Genomic DNA, 18,762 nt, shown 5'->3' on the forward strand with positions numbered 1-18,762 from the left:
ATATATATATATAGTTGCAAGTCTGGGAGAATGAGAACAGACCATCAGCAGCTTTTCCAGCAGATCAAGGATCATTCACTCACAGGGAGCTGTTTTCTCAGATGTTTGGGAAGCTTAGATTATTTTACGACTGGCTGTTTCATTTACAAGACCAGAACATCCCCCCGCCCCCCATAAATTGAGAATGGTATCCTGGCCAGTCCCGACAAATGACAGACGTGAACTGAGCTAACCTTTAGGAGACAGAGATAGGTGACCTCTGGGTCAGATACTGTCTCCGTTATGGACAACTGGCGCCACAGCAGGGTATTTTATGGGTTACATCTGGTCAAAAGATTAGCTGGCCGGACTAAGCTCCCAGGCTTACTTATCACTGCTGTCAAATTGATGGAGTATACCTTACAAAAAAAAACCTGGGAACAGACAAATGGGACTGTCCCCAAGATGACCCAAGCCCCTACCAATAGAATTACTTTTACTAAGCCCCCCCCCCCATGTAACCTGTAAACCTATAAAAGCTGAATAAAGAGTTGGATTGGGGTGATCAGTTGGCGAGACCTGCTGATTCACCCACAGACGCCTGTGTAATTAATAAAGTAACCTCTTGCTAATTGCATCTGTTGGTTCGTGTTATTGAGTTAAGGGGGCAATCGCCACCCTTGAAAACGAGGGTCTTTTCACTGACCAGCCAGTAACTTAATGCAAATATCTACAGCATTCCTAACGCCATGACCCTTTAATATGGTTCCTCATGTTTTGGTGACCTCCCCTCCAACCATAAAATTATTTTTGTTGCTACTTTATAACTGTAATTTTGCTACTGTTATGAATCATAATGTAAACATCTCTGTTGACTGATGCTCTCCGGTGACTCCCGTGAAAAAGTCCTTCAACCCTCAAAGGGGGTCACAACCCACAAGTGAAAACCACTGCTCTGGACCCTCATCCTTTGAAGCCTCCTGCTGTAGCTCCCACCCCGTATCTAATCTATGGCTTGTTTGTCTCCACTCTAGTCCTTAAATACTCTGGACCGCGTTCAGTTCTCCAGCTCTGTCACTAAACTTGTAATTGTCTCCCGCTGGCCTTGGGTTGCCCCTACATCTACGCTCCATGGAGAAAGCAACATGTTCTGAATTCCAGTGGCATTCATTGTACGTCACCTCTTCTTGATGTCCAGGGATCCAGGGCAAATGACTCCGCCTCTAATCGTGGCAGTTTAGTCCCTGGCTTTTGACTCCTGGATTATATTGCAGAGACCCAGTGACTCCCATCGGTCATTAAGATGTTCCAGCATTTCTTCGGATGAAAAGTATTCTTGCTCATCAAAATATTTTGCTTGACCTTGGAACCCTCCTGGCTGCAGCCATTTTGCTAACAGACATGCCAGGAGGACTGTGGGGCTACTCCTTAGAGCCCATTTCACAACATAAGAAGCCCCTCTGTGGACGTAGAGTAGCTGGAATTTGGCACACACAGGAATAAGCTCTCGGGTGTTGGGATTATGCGCTGGGTATCCAATGTGAGGTGGGCAGGTGCATGCATGCAGGAAACAAGCTCAGGGTGAGATGCGCACTGAGGAATGTTTGTGTATCTACTCAGAGAACAGTGAGTTGGGGAAGCAGGAAGTCAGGGTCAGTCTCAGAGGATGGAGTCCTGGGGAGAAACCGAGCTGAAGAGATTCCAGAAGAGATTTTTCTGGGGCCAGGGGAAAAGATTTCCAGCTCTCCTATCTTTTTATGTGAAGACCAGTGCTAACAGAGCCAGAACATTCTGAAATATATCCAAACTGATGAGAGAAAGCTGCTCAGGGCTGTTTTCAGCTCGGGGAGGAAGTTGGATATCAGAACCAATCTCTGGGATAGCCATCATGAGTTTTGGCTTCCTGCCACTTAGTAAGTCATTTACCATAATCTCAGTGGCAATCGAAATGGAAGAAGTAAACTGCTCAGACAGGACTTCTCTGGACTGAAGGCACCCAACGAGGCCATAGAAAAGACCCAAGTGTTGTGCCTAAAAAGGGGAGAAAGGGGACCCAGGGGGAGGGTGGCCAGGATTGTACAGTACTGTGTGGTGACGGATTAGATGATTTGGAGACATTAAGGCCAACGACAGCCTTCACAGAATTGGGTAGACCAGGGAGAGGCCAGGAAGGGAGTCTTGAAAGTCAGGGGAGGTTTGGGTTTTTATTGAGCTTGAAATGTGCCCAGTGGGAGGCACTGAGCAGGAAAAGGTCGTGAATGTTTCACGTTCAAGTGACAGCTTCAGGCAGGCGTGGGAGACCTTGTGACACTGTTGTTCCCTGGGCCTCAGGGTGACCTGACAGGTAGGTGGAGGGGCTCCTACTGCAGGCCACCAGTTCCCCTGCCTCACCTGCAGAGATGGGTGCATCTCCTGAAGCAGAGGACTATGCCAAACGGTGAGAACTCATTCTATATATACACCCAGGAAAAACCCAGAAAAGCTGTGTAACCAGAGCATCTTCTAGCTCTGGCTAATGCCTCAAAAGAAACCTGCCTCCTACAGAACACGTTACTAACTTCCATAGGCTTTAGGCTTTTACGTTTCGTTTATGCTGTCATCCTTAAATCTCTTTCCGGTCCTGGCCCCAGGTTACGCTTTAGACAATTTAAAAAGTGGCTGCAATTCTGGCCACTTGGAAAGAAGGGAGATTTACACAGCGAAATATTGGCAGAATTTTTTTTTTTGTTTTTGTTTTTGTTTTTCGAGACAGGGTTTCTCTGTGGCTTTGGAGCCTGTCCTGGAACTAGCTCTTGTAGACCAGGCTGGTCTCGAACTCACAGAGATCCGTCTGCCTCTGCCTCCCGAGTGCTGGGATTAAAGGCGTGCGCCACCACCGCCCGGCCAAAATTATTTCTTTTTTCTTCCTTTCTTCCCTCCTTCCTTTTTTCTTTCTCTGCCTGGAGTGCTGGGATTACAGGCATGCGCCGCCACCACCACCCAGCTAGAATTATTTCCTAAGTACATCAGTGTAGTTCTTTTCTAATAGTTACCCAGGGTCATCTTGCCCACCTGGCAGAACTATGCTTTTCTCCAGAAGAGAAACGGGCCTTTATTTCAGGCCGGTATTTAAGGACGTTTGTTCCCCCTGCCCTACCTCCCTTGAACTGCCTGTTAGAGGCGCTTTCTCTGCTACAGGCTTAATAGCTGATTGTAAATCAAGGTTGTCTCTTTTGGTTATGGGCAATCCCCGGGAACAAACACTGATACAATTATTTCTAACAAGCCTGGTTAGTCCAATTCTGTTCTTGGAGTTGGTTTATTAATAAATCTGGTATAACATCAATTTTACAACTTCCAGTTTCTCATACATTCCTTCCACTCCAGACACTGACTCAGAGTCCCCGACGTGGAGGTCCAGCCCTTTCCTGGGTACCAGGCGGTGCCTCGCGGAGCCAAGAGCTAGCAGCAATCACTGCCAGAGAAAGGCTCCAGTGGCTGCCGCATAAACCGCTGGGCGGGTCTCCATGGTGACTGGCACACGCCGTGTCCAATGGCAGGTGGGTGCCTGTTTGTTTCCCGCCCACCCTACCTCCCCAGGGATGGAAGCTCCTTTGATTGACAGCTTGCCTTGGGAGCTGTTACGTAAGGGGAGGGACGAGCGCGGCCCCACCCGAGCGGCGCTGATTTGATTGGCAGGACGGAGTGCCGACCCCCACCCCCCCCAGCGCCTTCCGGAAGCACGTCCTTGATGGACAACGAGAGAACCACTCGGGACGGGCGTCCAGGCGGAAGATCCCAGTCTGGGGGCGTGTCCAGGGCGTGTCCCGCCGAGGGCAGGGCGGGGCGGGGCGCTGCGGGAGAGGAGCGGCAGGGGCCGGCCTGCGCTGCGGCCGGAGATGCTGTCGGGCCGCGGTGGCGCTCGGCCGCCTGAGCTCCGCATCGAGGGCGTCCAGGTGAGCGTCCTGCCTTTTGGCCGGTGACTCCTGAGCCTTCGGGGCCGAGGGGTGTCGTCCACGGCCGGGCGTTCGGTTCCCTGCGGAGAGCTGGGGGCTCGGGCGACGGCGGCCGCGCGGGGACACGGGGGCGGGGCCGCACCTGTGCGCTCCAGGCACCTGCTGCGCGGCCTCGCGAACGGCCGAGGGAGAAAAGGGAGGCAGGCTCGGTCGCTCCCCCGTCGGGCTTCCCGGCCCGCTCTGTGTCCGGTCGCTCCGCCAAGGGGCTGCTGCGAAGCCCCAGGCCCTCGGCCTCGGCTGCAGACTCGCGGGCCCGGCCGGCCTCCAGCCAGCTTAGAGCCTAGGGCCGGGCACCAGCCTTGCATCACCTCGGGACAGGTTTGTCCAGATTCTCTTCGTGCTCCGAGACGGGTTTGCGTCCCGAGCGAAGGTGCCCGGCCCAGCTAGCTGCCCGGCCGGGGCTGTTTACTTTGCCTCGGTTCTCCCTGGTGGTCTCTTAACGTTGGATTTCATAAACCCGCTTTTGCGGTGATGTATTAGTAAGTGCCCATGTTAGCTCTGTGTCACAGAGGAGGAACGATGGTAGCCAAGTCTCACTTGCCCTCTCCGGTGTGCCCATCGTCGCACAGGTGAAGATGCCAACTTGACTCAGCTGTGCGGTGTAAAGCCTCGCAAATCGTTTTTTATACTTAGAGCCAAAGGAGCAGAAAGTCTGGTGGTGGTTTTTGAGAACAAGGATAGAGCCTGTTTTTCTTAGATCTGTCATTACTATTGGACGATGTCATGCTATGCCTCTGGCAGATTGCTTATCTAGCAACCTATGTAGTTTCTGAAAAGCTGGCTACAGTTCCATGTGCTTATGTTGCTACTGGGACCATTTCGTTAAAAATATCGCTGCGACGGATGGCATACTATGTCTCTTGGAGGAACTGAGGACAGTGTACTGAATTTTTAAAGGTAAAAGACACAGACTTGAAAGGTACCTGCTGGCAGTATATCTAGAAGTAGGAAACACCAAGTTTCAGTGGGCGATAAAACAGGTGTACCTAGACAGTGCAGTGCTGGTCCAGAAAACCCAATGTGGTTTTCATTGGAGCCAAACAGGAGTATACTTCCTCCCCCATTTTTCGATGTCCTGGTGTGTCAGCCACCTTTAAAAGCAGGTTAGCGAAGTCTGCCAACTGGCAGCAAACCAGCAGGTTAGTGGGGGAGCTGGGATCACTGTCCTCTGATTTAATTACTGGGTGACACTGTCTCCTGGAAAGCACAACAGCAGTTATAGGCACTGGCTGGGATGGTAGCGCTAGTACCCACCCATGGATGCTGTAGACACTCCAGAGAAGGTGAATCGCTGCTGGATGGGGACGCGCTGTCCAGCAGTGTCTCTTAGGAGGTTGAGGAAACGTTGCTCAGTTTTGACCCTTTTCACTGTCAGTCAGCTTTTCACTGATAAACACAGCAATTCAGATAAGGAGTCGCACCTTAAAACACAGCAGAGCCTCGGGGAGACAGTTTCTGGTTGGGCTGGCTGTTTCTTCCTTTGTGACTTTGTGTTTTTAGTAAGTGACCCACTGACCTTGTGATCTTTGAAAGCTGCTTTTCTTATCCACTACCTGCCGCTGCGAGCCGAAGGTTTGTGAAATGTCTCATTTGAACCCTCCCTGAATTTATACATTCACAGTTCTGGGAGCCTCTTGCTACCGAATTTCCGGTTTAGTACTTTGAACAAACCTCCTGTTGCTACGAACCTTTTGCCTGTGACCTGTTCTTTAGTAGTGTAAGGCAGAGGCAGAATATGTGGAGTTTGAGGCCAGCCTGAGCTGCGTAGTGAATTCATGAACACTCTGGACCACACAATGAGCCCATTTTTGTTTCTCATTGATGTTTTTAAGAGCAGTTCCTTGGGGTAATAGGGACAGGATTTTACCCCCCTTTCCTGATACAGGTATACTTGGTCTCCCGTGTTTTTTCTTATTTTGTTGGCTCTTAGTTTTGTACTTGACACAACTTATTCAAGACGTTCCTAGTCACCCACGCTGACCCTGAGAACAGTGACACAGCTTGCGTGTAGAAGGTTAGTGCATCCTGAATACAGCCTTCCCATTAGTCAGGTGCCTGGATACAATGCTAGCAGCTGTGGCAGTGTGGTAGAGCAAGCTGAATCTGCTCACGACTATTCTAAATGCTGGTCAGGACCCTGGCACACAGGTGATGTTTCTGTCTGCTTGTTCTTGTGTCAGCGGGTCTCACTATGTAATCCAAATGGGCCTCAAACTCTGGATTTTCCTGCCTCAGCCTCCCAAGTACTGGGCTTGGCATGCTTGACTATGGTGCAGTTTCATATAGATTCCTGAGGGTGTGAGAGGAACTGGAGCCCGCAATGGAAAGGTGTGGCGAAGAGATTATTGAGCTCTCTAACGGCATCCCCAGGCTTCTCCATCTGTGCACTGCTTGGCGTGATGCGTGTCCAGGATGCTCGGCTCTGTCTTAACTGCTGGTGTCGGTGTGTTGTATTCTTTCCCCCTGTTTCAAGGCAGCGTGAGCGCTGAGGACAGAAGAGTTTGGTGACACAGCACTGAAGCTCTTTGTTTGGAGGACACGTTATGAACCCTCTGTGGAGCATGTCTGCAAACTCTGTGCGCAAAGTAGGTACAGCCAAACAGCAGTTCTGATGGAAGGGAGGGCTAGCAATCTCACATCAGGAACACCTGTAATCTTTAGCCAGAATTACTGGGTTTTATTTCTGAGAAATCACTTTGTCCATTAAAATCAGTTTCTCGGGCTGAGTTCACATCAGCAGAATTCTGATGGATCACTATGCTAAGATTGTTTCACTTAGATTGTATGTATACTTGATGAAATTGTGATGCATTCTGAATGTTTCTCTGTTATAGTTTCAGGATTTGGTTTTTAGAGAAGCTTTGGTCAAGTCAACCAAGATTTGGGCAATAAATAAATGATCTAAATAAAATGTCTTTATTTTTTTAGAGATAAAGTCTTGCTAAATAGCACAGAATAGCCTGGTATTCCATAGCCCAGGTTGCCTCACACAGCAGTCTTCTTGCGTTAGCCTACTGAGTTTGGGGATTATAAGTGTGAGCTATCTGCACAGCTTTATTATATATTAACTATACTATATATGTGGGCTGGCCAAATGGCTCAGTGGATAAAGGCACTTGTTGCCAAGTCTGGGTTTGTCCTCTGACCTCTAGATGTGTGCCATGGCACACGTGCACCCCAAATAAATAATGTAATAAAAAAAATCTTTTAAAAAATAAAAATATATTTTCCTCTTAGGAAAGCTTAAAATATACAAGCAATAATTTAAAAACTCAATTCTACCTGTAGCACATCATTATTAGTCTTTTCCTATGCACACAGAGTGTTTTCTACGATATATTAAATAGCCTCTGCTGTATTTGAGGTTAGGAAGCACTAGTGAACTGGATGCTGGTTTTCTGGTCATTACAAGCTCATTGACCAAGGATAGCAGGGTATGGTAGTGTGGAAACATAGCAGGATCATATATGACCTAAGCAAATGAGATAACAGCTTCATTTCTGTGTTCCTATCCCTGTGCTCACATCAGGGAGCAGCTAAGCTTAGCCACCTACCTACACTGTTTATTTTCAACTCCATTTCTACAGTGTCTGCATGTACATGAGGCCCTCTGATCTTGTTAGTGGCTTTCCTGCTTCAGCTGCTCATGAAAGGGTTGATTACACTGTTCTTACTGTTCTTTCTGCTTTCGTCATCTTCAGTCTTATTTGCTCCTTCCATGACCTGTCCTCTCAAGGGATTTGAAGGCATCTTGATCATGGTGTGAGAATTTCTATGCTAGAGTAACTCTAGCTTAGAAGCCACGATGGTGCTCTACGATGCAGCTCTCAGAGTTGCCATGAATGCTCTCCCACTTTCGTTCTGAACAGCGAGCTGAAGCTGAAGAGACGACACTAGCGGGGGATGTGAAAACCAGTCCTCCACGGACTGCCCCGAAAAAGCAGCTGCCGTCTGTTCCCAAAAGCGCCCTGCCCGTAACGAAGCCTGCATCTCCAGCCCCAGCAGCGCGGTCAGCAAATGGCACCCACGCCTCTTACGGGCCCTTCTACCTGGAGTACTCGCTTCTTGCAGAATTGTGAGTCCTTCATGGATGACTGGTCAGTTATGAATGGCTCCCTGCAAGTTAAGAATGAAGTCATGTCTCCTGATAGACTTGTCTCCAGCTTGCTGTTCTTTAGAGAACAGGAAGGCAGGCAGGACTTTTGAGAACATACACTTGGTTAGGAACTTGGTAGATTAATTTCTGTCTTCTTTTCTGTGAGGCATTTCACTGAAGAGGTTTCTGTATCAAGTGGGCAGAAGCTGAGTGGCATTCTCTTGGGTCACACACATTGGGAAGTTTGGGCTCCATTTTGGCTCTCATGTTATAGGAAGCATCTGACAGACTGGAGTAATTGCAGTAGGAAAGGGTCCAGAAGCCACAGTTAGTAGGTAAAGGAACTAGAAACACTGACTTAGAAGAAAAAACTCAAGAGTGCTTAAAAATTTTAAATTGCTTTTTTTTTTTTTTTTTTTTTTTTTTTTTATTGTATGTGTGTTGGAGTGTGTGCTGTGGCACAGGTGGAGATCCGAGGACATCTTGTAGTTACTTCTCTTCCATGTGGGTCCCAGGGGTTGATCTCAAGTCCTTATGCTTGGTGGCAGGTACCTTTACTGACTGAGTCATCTTGCCAGCCCTCAGAAAAGTATTTACTAAGTTGTTTCGTATGTCAGAAGATCTGTTATTAGATGATTTACTTGATACAACCCTCAAAGGTCCATATCAAGAGGAAAGGTTGGGCATTGTAGCTTGTCATAGGCCCCATGCACTGCTGGTGTCCCTGCCCAAGGAGAGCAGGGACGAGCACTGTGCAGCAGCCAGCAGTGACGACACACCGCCTGGCACATAGCACAGTTCAGGCACCATGTAGTTTGGATCATTTGTTAAAGGGACAGAAAGTCTGGAGAATTCCTAATTTCTCTAATCTTTAAGTTTCTCTGTAGTTTGGTTATTTTCAAAGCATCTTGATCACTCATCCTAGGGTTCCTAGGGTACTGATCAGAATGGTCAGAAGGAATGAGGCCCCAGTGTAGTGTAGCAGTGGTCTCTCCAGCTCTATAATGGATGCCTTGTGTTTTCTGGCTGAGCCATGAGGTGGACAGGCTTCTATTGTGGAGACTGAAAGTTGGCTGTGTGTTAAACACAAAACCGCCCTCTCTGACAAACATCTCTGGGTAGCTTTATCTGCTAGCCATGCTTCTGTAGGACCTGCTGAATCTCAGGGACTGAAAAGGTAATAGCTACACCTGGTACAGTTGCAGTAAGAGCTATTGTAGGTTCAAGGTCAGGCCGGAGTACAGTAAGTAACTTAGAAAATGCTCAAGGTCAGCATGGAGCAGTAACTAACTTAGAAAAGTGGATGCAAGGTATTTAGGGAATAAACAAGGCCCCAAAGGGCTGGAGAGATGGCTTAGCAGCCAAGAGCACTTGACACTTTTGCAGATAACCTGAGTTCAGTTCCCAGCACCCACATGGTAGCTCACAACAATTTGTTTCTACAATTCCAGAGGATCTGATGCCCCTTTCTGGCCTTTGTGGGGACTAGACTCCATGGTGCATTTACATGCATGGCCAGCAGAATACTCATACACATAAAAATCAGTCTCAAAAAAAGCCCCATAAACTGTTTCTCTGTGCATTTCAGGATTTGCAGGTAACTGTATTTAGGGTGCTTTGGTCAATACTGTTCTCTTTGGTGGCAGATCACAGCTCATAGCTGCAGCTTCAGGGAATCAAGCAAAATAGCTGCCAGTGTGTAACTGGGTCCCAGGAAAAGCAATAGCATCTTTCTGCCTTGATACTTGTGTTCAGCCTTGTGTCAGCATGCACCTTCTCCAGCAAGGCCCAAAGAGTCCGCGCTCAGGGTGTTCGGGAGCTTCACGAGCAACACTGTACACCTAACAGCCTGCCCTCCCCTGTCCCAGTGAGCTAAGTGATGGCAACTCTGGACTCTTAGTACCTGTGATTGTAATTGAAAACAGTTTGCTTTCAGTTTAGTACTACAAAAGTAGTATGCTGAAGCCCAAAGGGGAAGTACCACATTTTTAATACTGAAAAATAATTTTTGAATATATGAATTCTAAAGCAATAGTTTTACCAATATATTTACCTCAATTTTATTGTGCGCTTTTGCTTTGATTTGTGTTGTTTTTTGAGACAGTCTCACTATGTAGAAATTTGATTCATAAAGATCCACCACTCTCTGCCCCAAGTGCTGGGACTACATGTGGGGGCTACCACATCAGCTTTTACCTCAATTTTAGTGTTCAGAATTACCTGTTTCTGAGAGTAAAACTCGATTTTTTTGTCCGTTTGGCATTCTGAGTCTGGCACCCTGTATTGGCTTGAGCTTCTCTGGACTGGTTTGGAGGGAAAAGGGTGGATGGTAATCTGGGAGACTTGGGTGCGAGATCAGATCGACCCCATTATAGTTGTAGCACAGCTGCTGCCTGTCTCAGAAAAAGCGGGGTGGTGTGACTCAGATGCGCCACTGGCGTCTGTAGCAGCTGCTCTACTGCTCTCGTTCCAGTACATTGGTGGTGAAGCAGAAACTGCCGGGCGTCTATGTGCAGCCGTCGTACCGCTCCGCATTAGGTAAGATGTGCGCTCCACCTTCATTTGTGTTGTGTGGGGTCGTCTGATACAGATGGGACTTTAGCATGCATATGTTCTCTGCAGTGTGGTTTGGAGTAATATTCATACGACACGGACTGTATCAGGATGGCGTATTCAAGTTTACGGTGTATATTCCTGATAACTATCCAGATGGCGACTGTCCAGTAAGTGGACTATAGTTGTTCCTTCAGTCACTGAGGGGAAATCAAGGCTAACAGACTTCCTGACTGTCTCCTGACCTTAGATGTTGTAATGAAATCAGCTTCCTCAGATGTATGTTTCCCACAGCCAGCAGGGTTTGGTGCTTTATTACCTGGGTCATGTACTCTGCCTGCGTCTTCCTCCTTTCTCCACTCGGGGGTGTGGGTGAGCTTGGGGCTGTGCTGCACCATTCACTGTCTGCCTGGTGATAGTTATGCTATGGGAGTGGAGAATCTCCTCTGTTGAAAACTGTTTACAAGAAAGTGGTTGTAGTTACAGCCCTTGGTGGCCTGATGTGTTTAGCTCACGGCATCCTCCCACTCAAGTGTTTCTCTCTACACATAGCGCCTGCTGTTCGATATTCCCGTCTTTCATCCGCTAGTTGATTCCACCTCAGGTGAACTGGATGTGAAGAGAGCATTTGCAAAGTGGAGGTTAGTGTATCAGTGTTTCTTGTAGCAGCACAGCCATCAGGAACAAGCTGAAGTAGTCATGCCTTGTTTCCCTGCAGGCGGAACTATAATCACATATGGCAGGTCTTAATGTACGCAAGGAGAGTCTTCTACAAGATCGACACCACGAGTCCCCTGAACCCAGAGGCTGCAGTACTGTATGTGATTTTTACTGTGTTACTTATTGTTTATTATTACTATTTAAGATAAATTGGTAAAGTTTTAAAACTTTTACCACAGGTATGAAAAAGACATCCAGCTTTTTAAAAGCAAAGTGGTTGACAGTGTTAAAGTATGTACTGCTCGTTTGTTTGACCAGCCGAAAATAGAAGACCCCTACGCAATTAGGTAAGTAGTATGTCTCCTGGCCTTTTACGCTTCTGCTTTAGAGAAACATGGAATGTTGGCCTGGGGCTTTCCACTTTCTGTCAGCTCAACTCCTGATGGCACTTGGGCTCTTGACCTTAAACCAAAGGCTTTGTGTGGTGGCTATACATTGCCAATAATGAAATACTTAGTGACTTTGGTTTCCTGAGAATATGTGAAGAGCTCATTCATTTTTTCATGTGAGGACAGTGTGAGTTACTCTATGCCCTTCTTCATGGCCTAACATACACACAGCTGAAACCACCAACTTCAGACTATTCCATAGTGCTTGTTCATCTCCTACTCTGTTAGTTGAAGTAAACATAACTTACCTCTAAAATATTCAGAAAAATGTATCTCAAGGTCCACAGTAATTTGGATTACAGAACTACATCGTCCAGCTCAACTCCTTACCATTTAGAATTGGTGGAGAGAACATGCTAGAATAGAATGGAGGCCCTGTAGCTCTTGTATTGCTGGGAAGCACACTGCAGTGCTGTGTGTGGGCTCAGCTGATGGACTGCTTGGTTTCTGGACTTTCTAGCTTTGGATTATTCTGCTTGTTTTCATCTTTAATATTTCAGGGGTGGTATGAGGTTTGTAGGGATAAGTCTATTTATAAGAGGTAATTATGATATGAAACACTTTTAGATAACACTTTGAGGTAATATCAGTGTACATGCTAGCAACTGATTAAAAATTGCTCTTTAGCCGTGGTTGAGGTGGTGGTGGTGGTGGTGGTGGCAGCAGCAGCACACGCCTTTAATCCCAGCACTCAGGAATCAGAGGCAGGTGGATCTCTTTGAGTTTGAGGCCAGCCTGTTCTACAGAGCAAGTTCCAGGACAGTTAGGGCCACACAGAGAAACCTTAAAAAAAAAAAATTCTTCCTTAGGTTTTATTAGAATTGTCTTAATTGGATGGTGTACATGTTTTGAAAGCCATGAACTGTTTTTAATATGTTCTGCCCTTCAAGCTTTTCTCCATGGAACCCTTCTGTACACGATGAGGCCAGAGAGAAGATGCTCACTCAGAAAGTAAGTGCATAACCATTTTTGAAATGGCTATCCTGGTTTCTTTACTGTCTGTACTTGAGGCCACTGGTTACATACAGCTAACTCTTGGGGAAACTAGTCAGTATGATTCTGAACTTGCTCATCAGTATTTTTTTTTTAAATGTCTGTTTTTGATTGTGCCTAGAAGAAGCCTGACGAACAGCACAATAAAAGTGTTCATGTTGCTGGCCTGTCATGGGTAAAGCCTGGCTCAGTACAACCTTTCAGTAAAGAAGAGAAAACAGTAGCAACCTAAGAGATGGTGGATCTGGTGCACCATGCACTTTCCTGCTGGACTCTGGCCTAGTTAGAGCTGACTAATGGCGAAGGACGGCCTGAAGAGTAAACCGCGTGAACAGTGACTGGCTATCAGTGTTGTGTATGCGTAGGTTCTAACAGCAGGGTGTGGAGACCTCTCATTGAGTAATGCGTTACTTCTGTCAGGAGTGTCAGGGTGAATCTAGTTCAGTGCTCCAAATTATTGGGGACCTTGAGGCATAAGTATTTTTCTGAATATGTTAGAGGTAAGTTGTGTTTACTTTAACAGCGGAGAGAATGAACACTAGGTGGTAGTTGGAAGTTGGTGGTTTCAGCTGTACATACTTTAGGCCACGAAGAAGAAGGGTGTAGAGAAGAGATCCAGAGGGCAGCACTTTCAAGTAGAAGACTGGCTTTCCGGCTTCAGCCTGCTGACTTGCTGTAAACGTCTGTCTCAGAAGCTTTAGGAAAGTAGGCAGAACCAGGATGCTTGTTCAGTTTTTTTGTTTTGTTTTGTTTTTGTGTTTTTTTTTTTAAAGCAAATTACTGTATTTTTATGGCAGGAGGAAGAAAGAAGTGTTCAAACGGTTTCTAATGAAGTCAGGTATTTAAATGGTGGATGACCGATGTGTTAGTAGAGATAAAATAAACCAATAAATGATTGATTGTCATTTATGCAGGACACTAATGCTCTTTTTCAATATAACTAAACAGAGTCTAATTTATAAGTGCTTTATTGAAAAATACACATATTTTCATATAAAATTACAGCAGCGGTACCAAGAGGTTTTATAAGTACTTCGCACAGCACTGCTCCAGTGGACAGTGCCAGGTCTGTTCTTTAGAGCAGTATCAAGTTACCTAGTAACTTGGCTTATAAAGATCCAATTTACAATTGAATTTTCTCCTTAGGATTATTAATCCAACTTAAAAACAACTGGAACAATAATGATTAATAAAGATATGTGTAGATAATCAATAGCTGTTAAATAGTTTTCTAATTTGTATAAATGGTACTGTGTACTAATAAAAACCTAAATTCTCCAACCTATTTTTTTAACTTCCAGGAATGCCCTCAAAGATATTTGAATTCTCAATTCAACTTAATTTAAAAATCTTTACTTAGCCAGATGATCCCTATGTAATGCTACTACCACAAACTGGAGCCTTTTACACGTGCTCAGAACGTGTTTCTATATCAGGTCCTTTAAGAAAAGCATTAAAATATTGGCTGTTTAGCCTAGAAGTCTTGTACCTACTAAAGTCCACACTATAGAAAGTGCCATCATAAATATACAGCAAAATCTGGGTTACAGCGCCATGCACTTTACAGCCCTAAAGTGCCACCAATCACACAGGCTCATTCAGACATTGCACAACTTCTGCACTGAACCACGTCTCCTGGGGAAGGGGCAGTGCTCAAGGGGACAGGAGCCTTAGGCAAGTGCCTGGAGATGTCCAGGTCTGGGCCATCCCCTCTCTTCTGTTTGGTGAATGTAAACAGGCAGGTGTTTTCATCCTGAAGCACATGGTTGGACCTAACCATATGCAAACAGGAATGAACTGAAATACAGTTCCTCTGCTGGGCACACTTATGCAACCTCTAAAGTTTTGTTTTCTGCAATACTTGTAAGCGTTTACCAGAGTTAAAAATCCAGGTTTGGATTCTGGGCAGTGTTGAAGGTAAGCACTCAATAGTAGGGGGAGAGGCAATTGGGATGAATAAAAAATATCCTGAAGTAAGTCTAAATTCTCACCCAAATGTCCTTCCTTTTTTTGTTTCTGTTTCTGAGTCAGGGTTACATATAGCCCAAGATGGTCTCAGACTTCTGGTCCTCTTGCCCTCTGCCTCTTGGGTGCTAGGATAACAGGTATATACTGCTACACCCAGTCAGAGAACTTCCCTTTTCTAGCAGGCTCTAATCTATTGCTGGATTAAGGAGCAATGTTCCATAATCCTGTATGCATTAACTGCTAAGCAGTTGATGTGAAGACAGTTTCCATACTGGAGGCTAACCTCAGTGTGAACCTCGGTCGTTGGCTACATCTTGGAGACGACGTAACAGGGCAGAATGATTTTCTGGGCAAATTCTTTTTGCAGGTGATTCACTTCCATCGTCTAAGAGAATCCCTCTCTTTTTAGTTGGAGTCTCTCCGGTCCGTATCATACTGTTAATTTCTCTCAGTCTCTATGGTGAGGAAAAACAGATATTAAAACTTTAAAAATGCTAAAGCACATTGCTCAGTATTAAGTTAGAATCTCGTGGATTCAGCAGTTTAAGCATTTGAATGAACACCTTTGCAGAAAGAAAACCCAAGCAGATCCGCCAGGACACTGCTGACCCTGGGTCAAGCAGAGCTTTGTGTTTTTAACAGACTTCCTTGGTGATTGTGATACACATATCTACAACACACATACTCAATACCTTGTTCTAGAGTATCATAGTTACGTCATGTTTAGTCACATGTCCACTTTGAGATTTCTGTGTGAGTGCATGTGTGGAGGTGTGTATGTGAAGGTCAGAGGACGACTGCAGAGTTTTTTCCTTCCTCCTTTATGTGGGGCTTTTGTGGCAAATGCCTTTACCCACTGAGCCATCTTGACAACATGACTTGGAAGTTCAGTGGCTCGCTCCTATGATTTCACCACTTGGGAGCAGAAGCAAAAGCATTGCTGTAGGTTCAAAGTCAGTCTAGCCTACAAAGGACGAGGTCAGCTGGAGTTACATAGCAAGGCCTTGTCGTAAGCACCACCCACCTCTTTTCTTGCTTTGAGACAGGTGTCACTGTAGCCCAGGCCAGCTTGTAACACACCCTAAAGCTCAAGCTGGCCTCAAACTCACAGCATCTCTCCTGCATCAGGCTCATGCATGCTAGAATGAAAAATGTGAGCCACCATGCCAAGGCTTTTCTTCATTTTGAGACTAGCTTTGAACTCTGCAGCCCAAGCAGGACTCAACCTTGTGATTTTCCTGCCGCCCTGTCCCCGGTAGTTGGGATAACATACCTGAGCCACTTGTTTTCTACTTTCTCAACAACAATTTCACTAGAGAAATAAGCTTTGGTCCTGAAGGCATTCATTACAGGTAATGGATGCATCAGTGGCCTCTGGAGGCATAGGTTCTTCGAAGGGAGAACTGAGGAGTTATTAAAATTATTTCTAATGAGGCCGGGCAGTGGTGGCGCACGCCTTTAATCCCAGCACTCGGGAGGCAGAGGCAGGCGGATCTCTGTGAGTTCGAGACCAGCCTGGTCTACAAGGACAGGCTCTAAAGCTGCAGAGAAACCTTGTCTCGAAAAACCAAAAAAAAAAAAAATTATTTCTAATGTTCAGTGGTTTCAATAAGCAGTTCAATGAAGAAAAATATCAGAATATGTCATTAGGATTGTTTCTCTGGCCTCAAAGTCTGCTCAGAAACTATTCTGGTACCTGTTGGCTAGGATTTTTGTTCATGTTTCTTATTTAAAGAGGATATTGAGAATGTTAACACACACATAGTTTAAGGAATCTCAAACTAGTGAATTAATAGTGAATCCTCACACCACCCTACTTGGACAATTCTGGTCACTTTTCATCTCTTAGATTTTAAAATGCACATCCTAGGGCTAAGGCTGTAGCTCAGTTGGTAGAATGCTTTAGTTTAGCATGGAAAAAGCCCTGTGTTCAATTCGCAGCATTGCATAAATGGTATGGAGGTGCACACCTAGAATAGCAGCACTCCGAGGTGGAGGCAGAAGGATCAAAAGTTCAAGGCCATCCTCAACTACACAACAGATTTGAGACCAGCCTGGGCTACATAAGACTTAAAAGAATAATATATCCTAGACATTTCACTTACTTTTTTTTTTTGTTGCCTTTTTGTGGTTCTGGGGATTAAACCCAGGGCCTAATACATGCCAGATAAACACTCTACCACTGAGCTACACTCTAGCCCATCATTTCAATTCTTTACTCTGAAATAAACTGAAAATTTTCAGTTAAATGTATATTATCAGCATATATATTTTCAAAAATTTAAGTATTATAAGCAAAGCTTTCTTTGATCCTTTCTCTTCTATCCTTTCCATTCTAAAGAAGTCTAGTCTGCATTTGCTGTCTCTGTAGGTCTCCAGCTTACCTCAGTATTCCTTATATTGCTCACTGACTACATCGGTTGATTAAATGCTACATAAATTATAAAGTTACTCTTCATTGTATAGTTAGATAACTTAATACATAGCACATTTATAAAGTACATTTTTGTAGGTAATTATGTTCATACAGTTCATGGCATTTTTTTCCAAATCTTAACATTTGGGGAAGGGTTACCAAGTTGTACTTGTGGGATCAGAGGGTAGCTTTCATGCTTTGTGCTTTTTCTATACACAGTGCATACTTGGCTTCTTTATCTTGCCTTATTACACATAACAGAATCTACAGACCAGAGATAAATACAAGTGAGAATGGACACCAGAAGGAAGGCGTTCAGGGTCTCACCATTAGGGATGATGTTATATCAGCAAATTTGCATTAAATCATTTCTTTCAAAGATACAAAATGATTTATTTTTATATTTTTTGAAGAGTTTATATAGAACTGGCATTACTTCTTCCTTTAATGTCTTGTAGAATTCACTAATATAGCTGCTACCTGCAGCTCCAATTTTATTTGAAATGTTTTTTAAACTAGAAATTTCAGACTGATATCCTGCTTGTTTTCCCACCACTTAGGAGGCTGAGGCAGGAAGACTGGCAGGAATTTGAGTTCAGCTTGGACTATAGCATATGAGAGCCTGTCTCAAAAATGAGTGGGCTGGAGGGATGGCTCAGGGTTTACAGAGGACCTGGATTTGACTCCCAGCACCCACATGGTGACTCACAACCATCTTTAACTTCCAATTCTAGGGGATCTAATGCCCACTTCAGACTTCCCCAGGCACCAGGCACACAAATGGCATACATACACAAATGTAGGCAAAATACTCATACACATAAAATCTAAAAGCAAACAAATTTAATCAATATTGGGCTCCTAAGGCTACTTCTTATGTAGTGTAGGTACATCACAGAATCTGTCCATTTCTTCTGTGCCTTCACCTTATAAGCATGAAAGTTACCCCTTAATCCTCAAACTTCTTTCAGTGTGTGTGTGTAATGTGTCACTTAGAAATGTTGAGTGATCTAACATTTACCTGTTTGCACTATTTCAGCTGTAACCTATTGTGGTGACCTGAATGAGAATGGCCCTCAAAGGTTCACAGATTTGAATGCTTAGTCACTAGTGAATGGCAATACTTGAAAGGATTAGGAGGTGTGGCCTTGTTGGAGGAAGTGTGTCATTGGGGCTGGGCTTTGAGTTTCAAAAGCCTATGCCAAGCCCTGTCTACTGTGCCTATGGATCATAATCTAGAACTCTTAGCTACTTCTTCAGCACCATGTCTGCCTGTGTGCTGCCATGCTCCCCCATGGATGATAATGGACTAACCTCTGAGCCCCCAACTAAATGCTTTTTTAAAAATAAAAATTGCCTTGGTTATGGTGTCTTATCACAGCAATAGACAGTGACTAAGACACAATTTTAACATTGTAGATTCTCATTAATATAAAATGCTTTTGTTTTCTCTTGTGATTTCTTCTTTGACCAACAGAAATCTGATATTTGACTTCCAAAACTTAGGAGGTTTCCAGAGAACATTCTTGTTAATTTCTGATTAGCCTGCCATCATGGCAGGAAAAAAAAATGTATTTGAAACCTTTAATTTACTAAGAATGTGAGGATGTGGTTCAGTGGTCGAGCACCTAGCATGGCCAAGCCACTAGATTA

At 45.0% G+C, this 18,762-nt stretch overlaps 2 protein-coding genes across 5 annotated transcripts in view; one reads left to right on the forward strand and one right to left on the reverse strand.

Moving 5' to 3' along the window:
• The first annotated feature begins 3,799 nt into the window (after window positions 1-3,799).
• Window positions 3,800-14,006, forward strand: LOC119802073 (AKT interacting protein). 3 transcript variants are annotated; one of them, XM_038312943.2, is made up of 10 exons: window positions 3,800-3,914; window positions 6,448-6,559; window positions 7,844-8,049; window positions 10,544-10,608; window positions 10,693-10,793; window positions 11,176-11,264; window positions 11,342-11,440; window positions 11,523-11,630; window positions 12,623-12,683; window positions 12,847-14,006. In XM_038312943.2, exons 2-10 carry the CDS (start codon window positions 6,518-6,520, stop codon window positions 12,955-12,957), a joined length of 882 nt encoding a protein of 293 aa, XP_038168871.1. In that variant the 5' UTR covers window positions 3,800-3,914; window positions 6,448-6,517; the 3' UTR covers window positions 12,958-14,006. The 3 variants fall into 3 exon arrangements, with proteins under 3 accessions (XP_038168871.1, XP_038168873.1, XP_038168872.1); XM_038312945.2 differs by having other exon boundaries at window positions 12,850-14,006; XM_038312944.2 differs by having other exon boundaries at window positions 3,807-3,914; window positions 6,452-6,559.
• Window positions 13,678-18,762, reverse strand: part of Rbl2 (RB transcriptional corepressor like 2) — a 50,006-nt gene continuing 44,921 nt past the window's right edge. For both annotated transcript variants that reach the window (XM_038312941.2, XM_038312940.2), the window contains exon 22: window positions 13,678-15,148. In XM_038312941.2, the coding sequence (XP_038168869.1) occupies window positions 14,978-15,148 (171 nt within the window). In that variant the 3' untranslated portion in view covers window positions 13,678-14,977. The remainder of the gene's footprint in view (window positions 15,149-18,762) is intronic.

This window comes from Arvicola amphibius, chromosome 15, assembly GCF_903992535.2.
Source record: "Arvicola amphibius chromosome 15, mArvAmp1.2, whole genome shotgun sequence".
NCBI lineage: Eukaryota > Metazoa > Chordata > Mammalia > Rodentia > Cricetidae > Arvicola > Arvicola amphibius.

Excerpts from the sequence above, each read along its gene's own strand:
- LOC119802073 (XM_038312943.2), top strand. The coding sequence starts at position 6,518 with ATGAACCCTCTGTGGAGCATGTCTGCAAACTCTGTGCGCAAA. Across the intron at positions 8,050-10,543 it reads TACTCGCTTCTTGCAGAATT|TACATTGGTGGTGAAGCAGA; the intron begins GTGAGTCCTTCA and ends CTCTCGTTCCAG. Across the intron at positions 10,609-10,692 it reads GTCGTACCGCTCCGCATTAG|TGTGGTTTGGAGTAATATTC; the intron begins GTAAGATGTGCG and ends TGTTCTCTGCAG.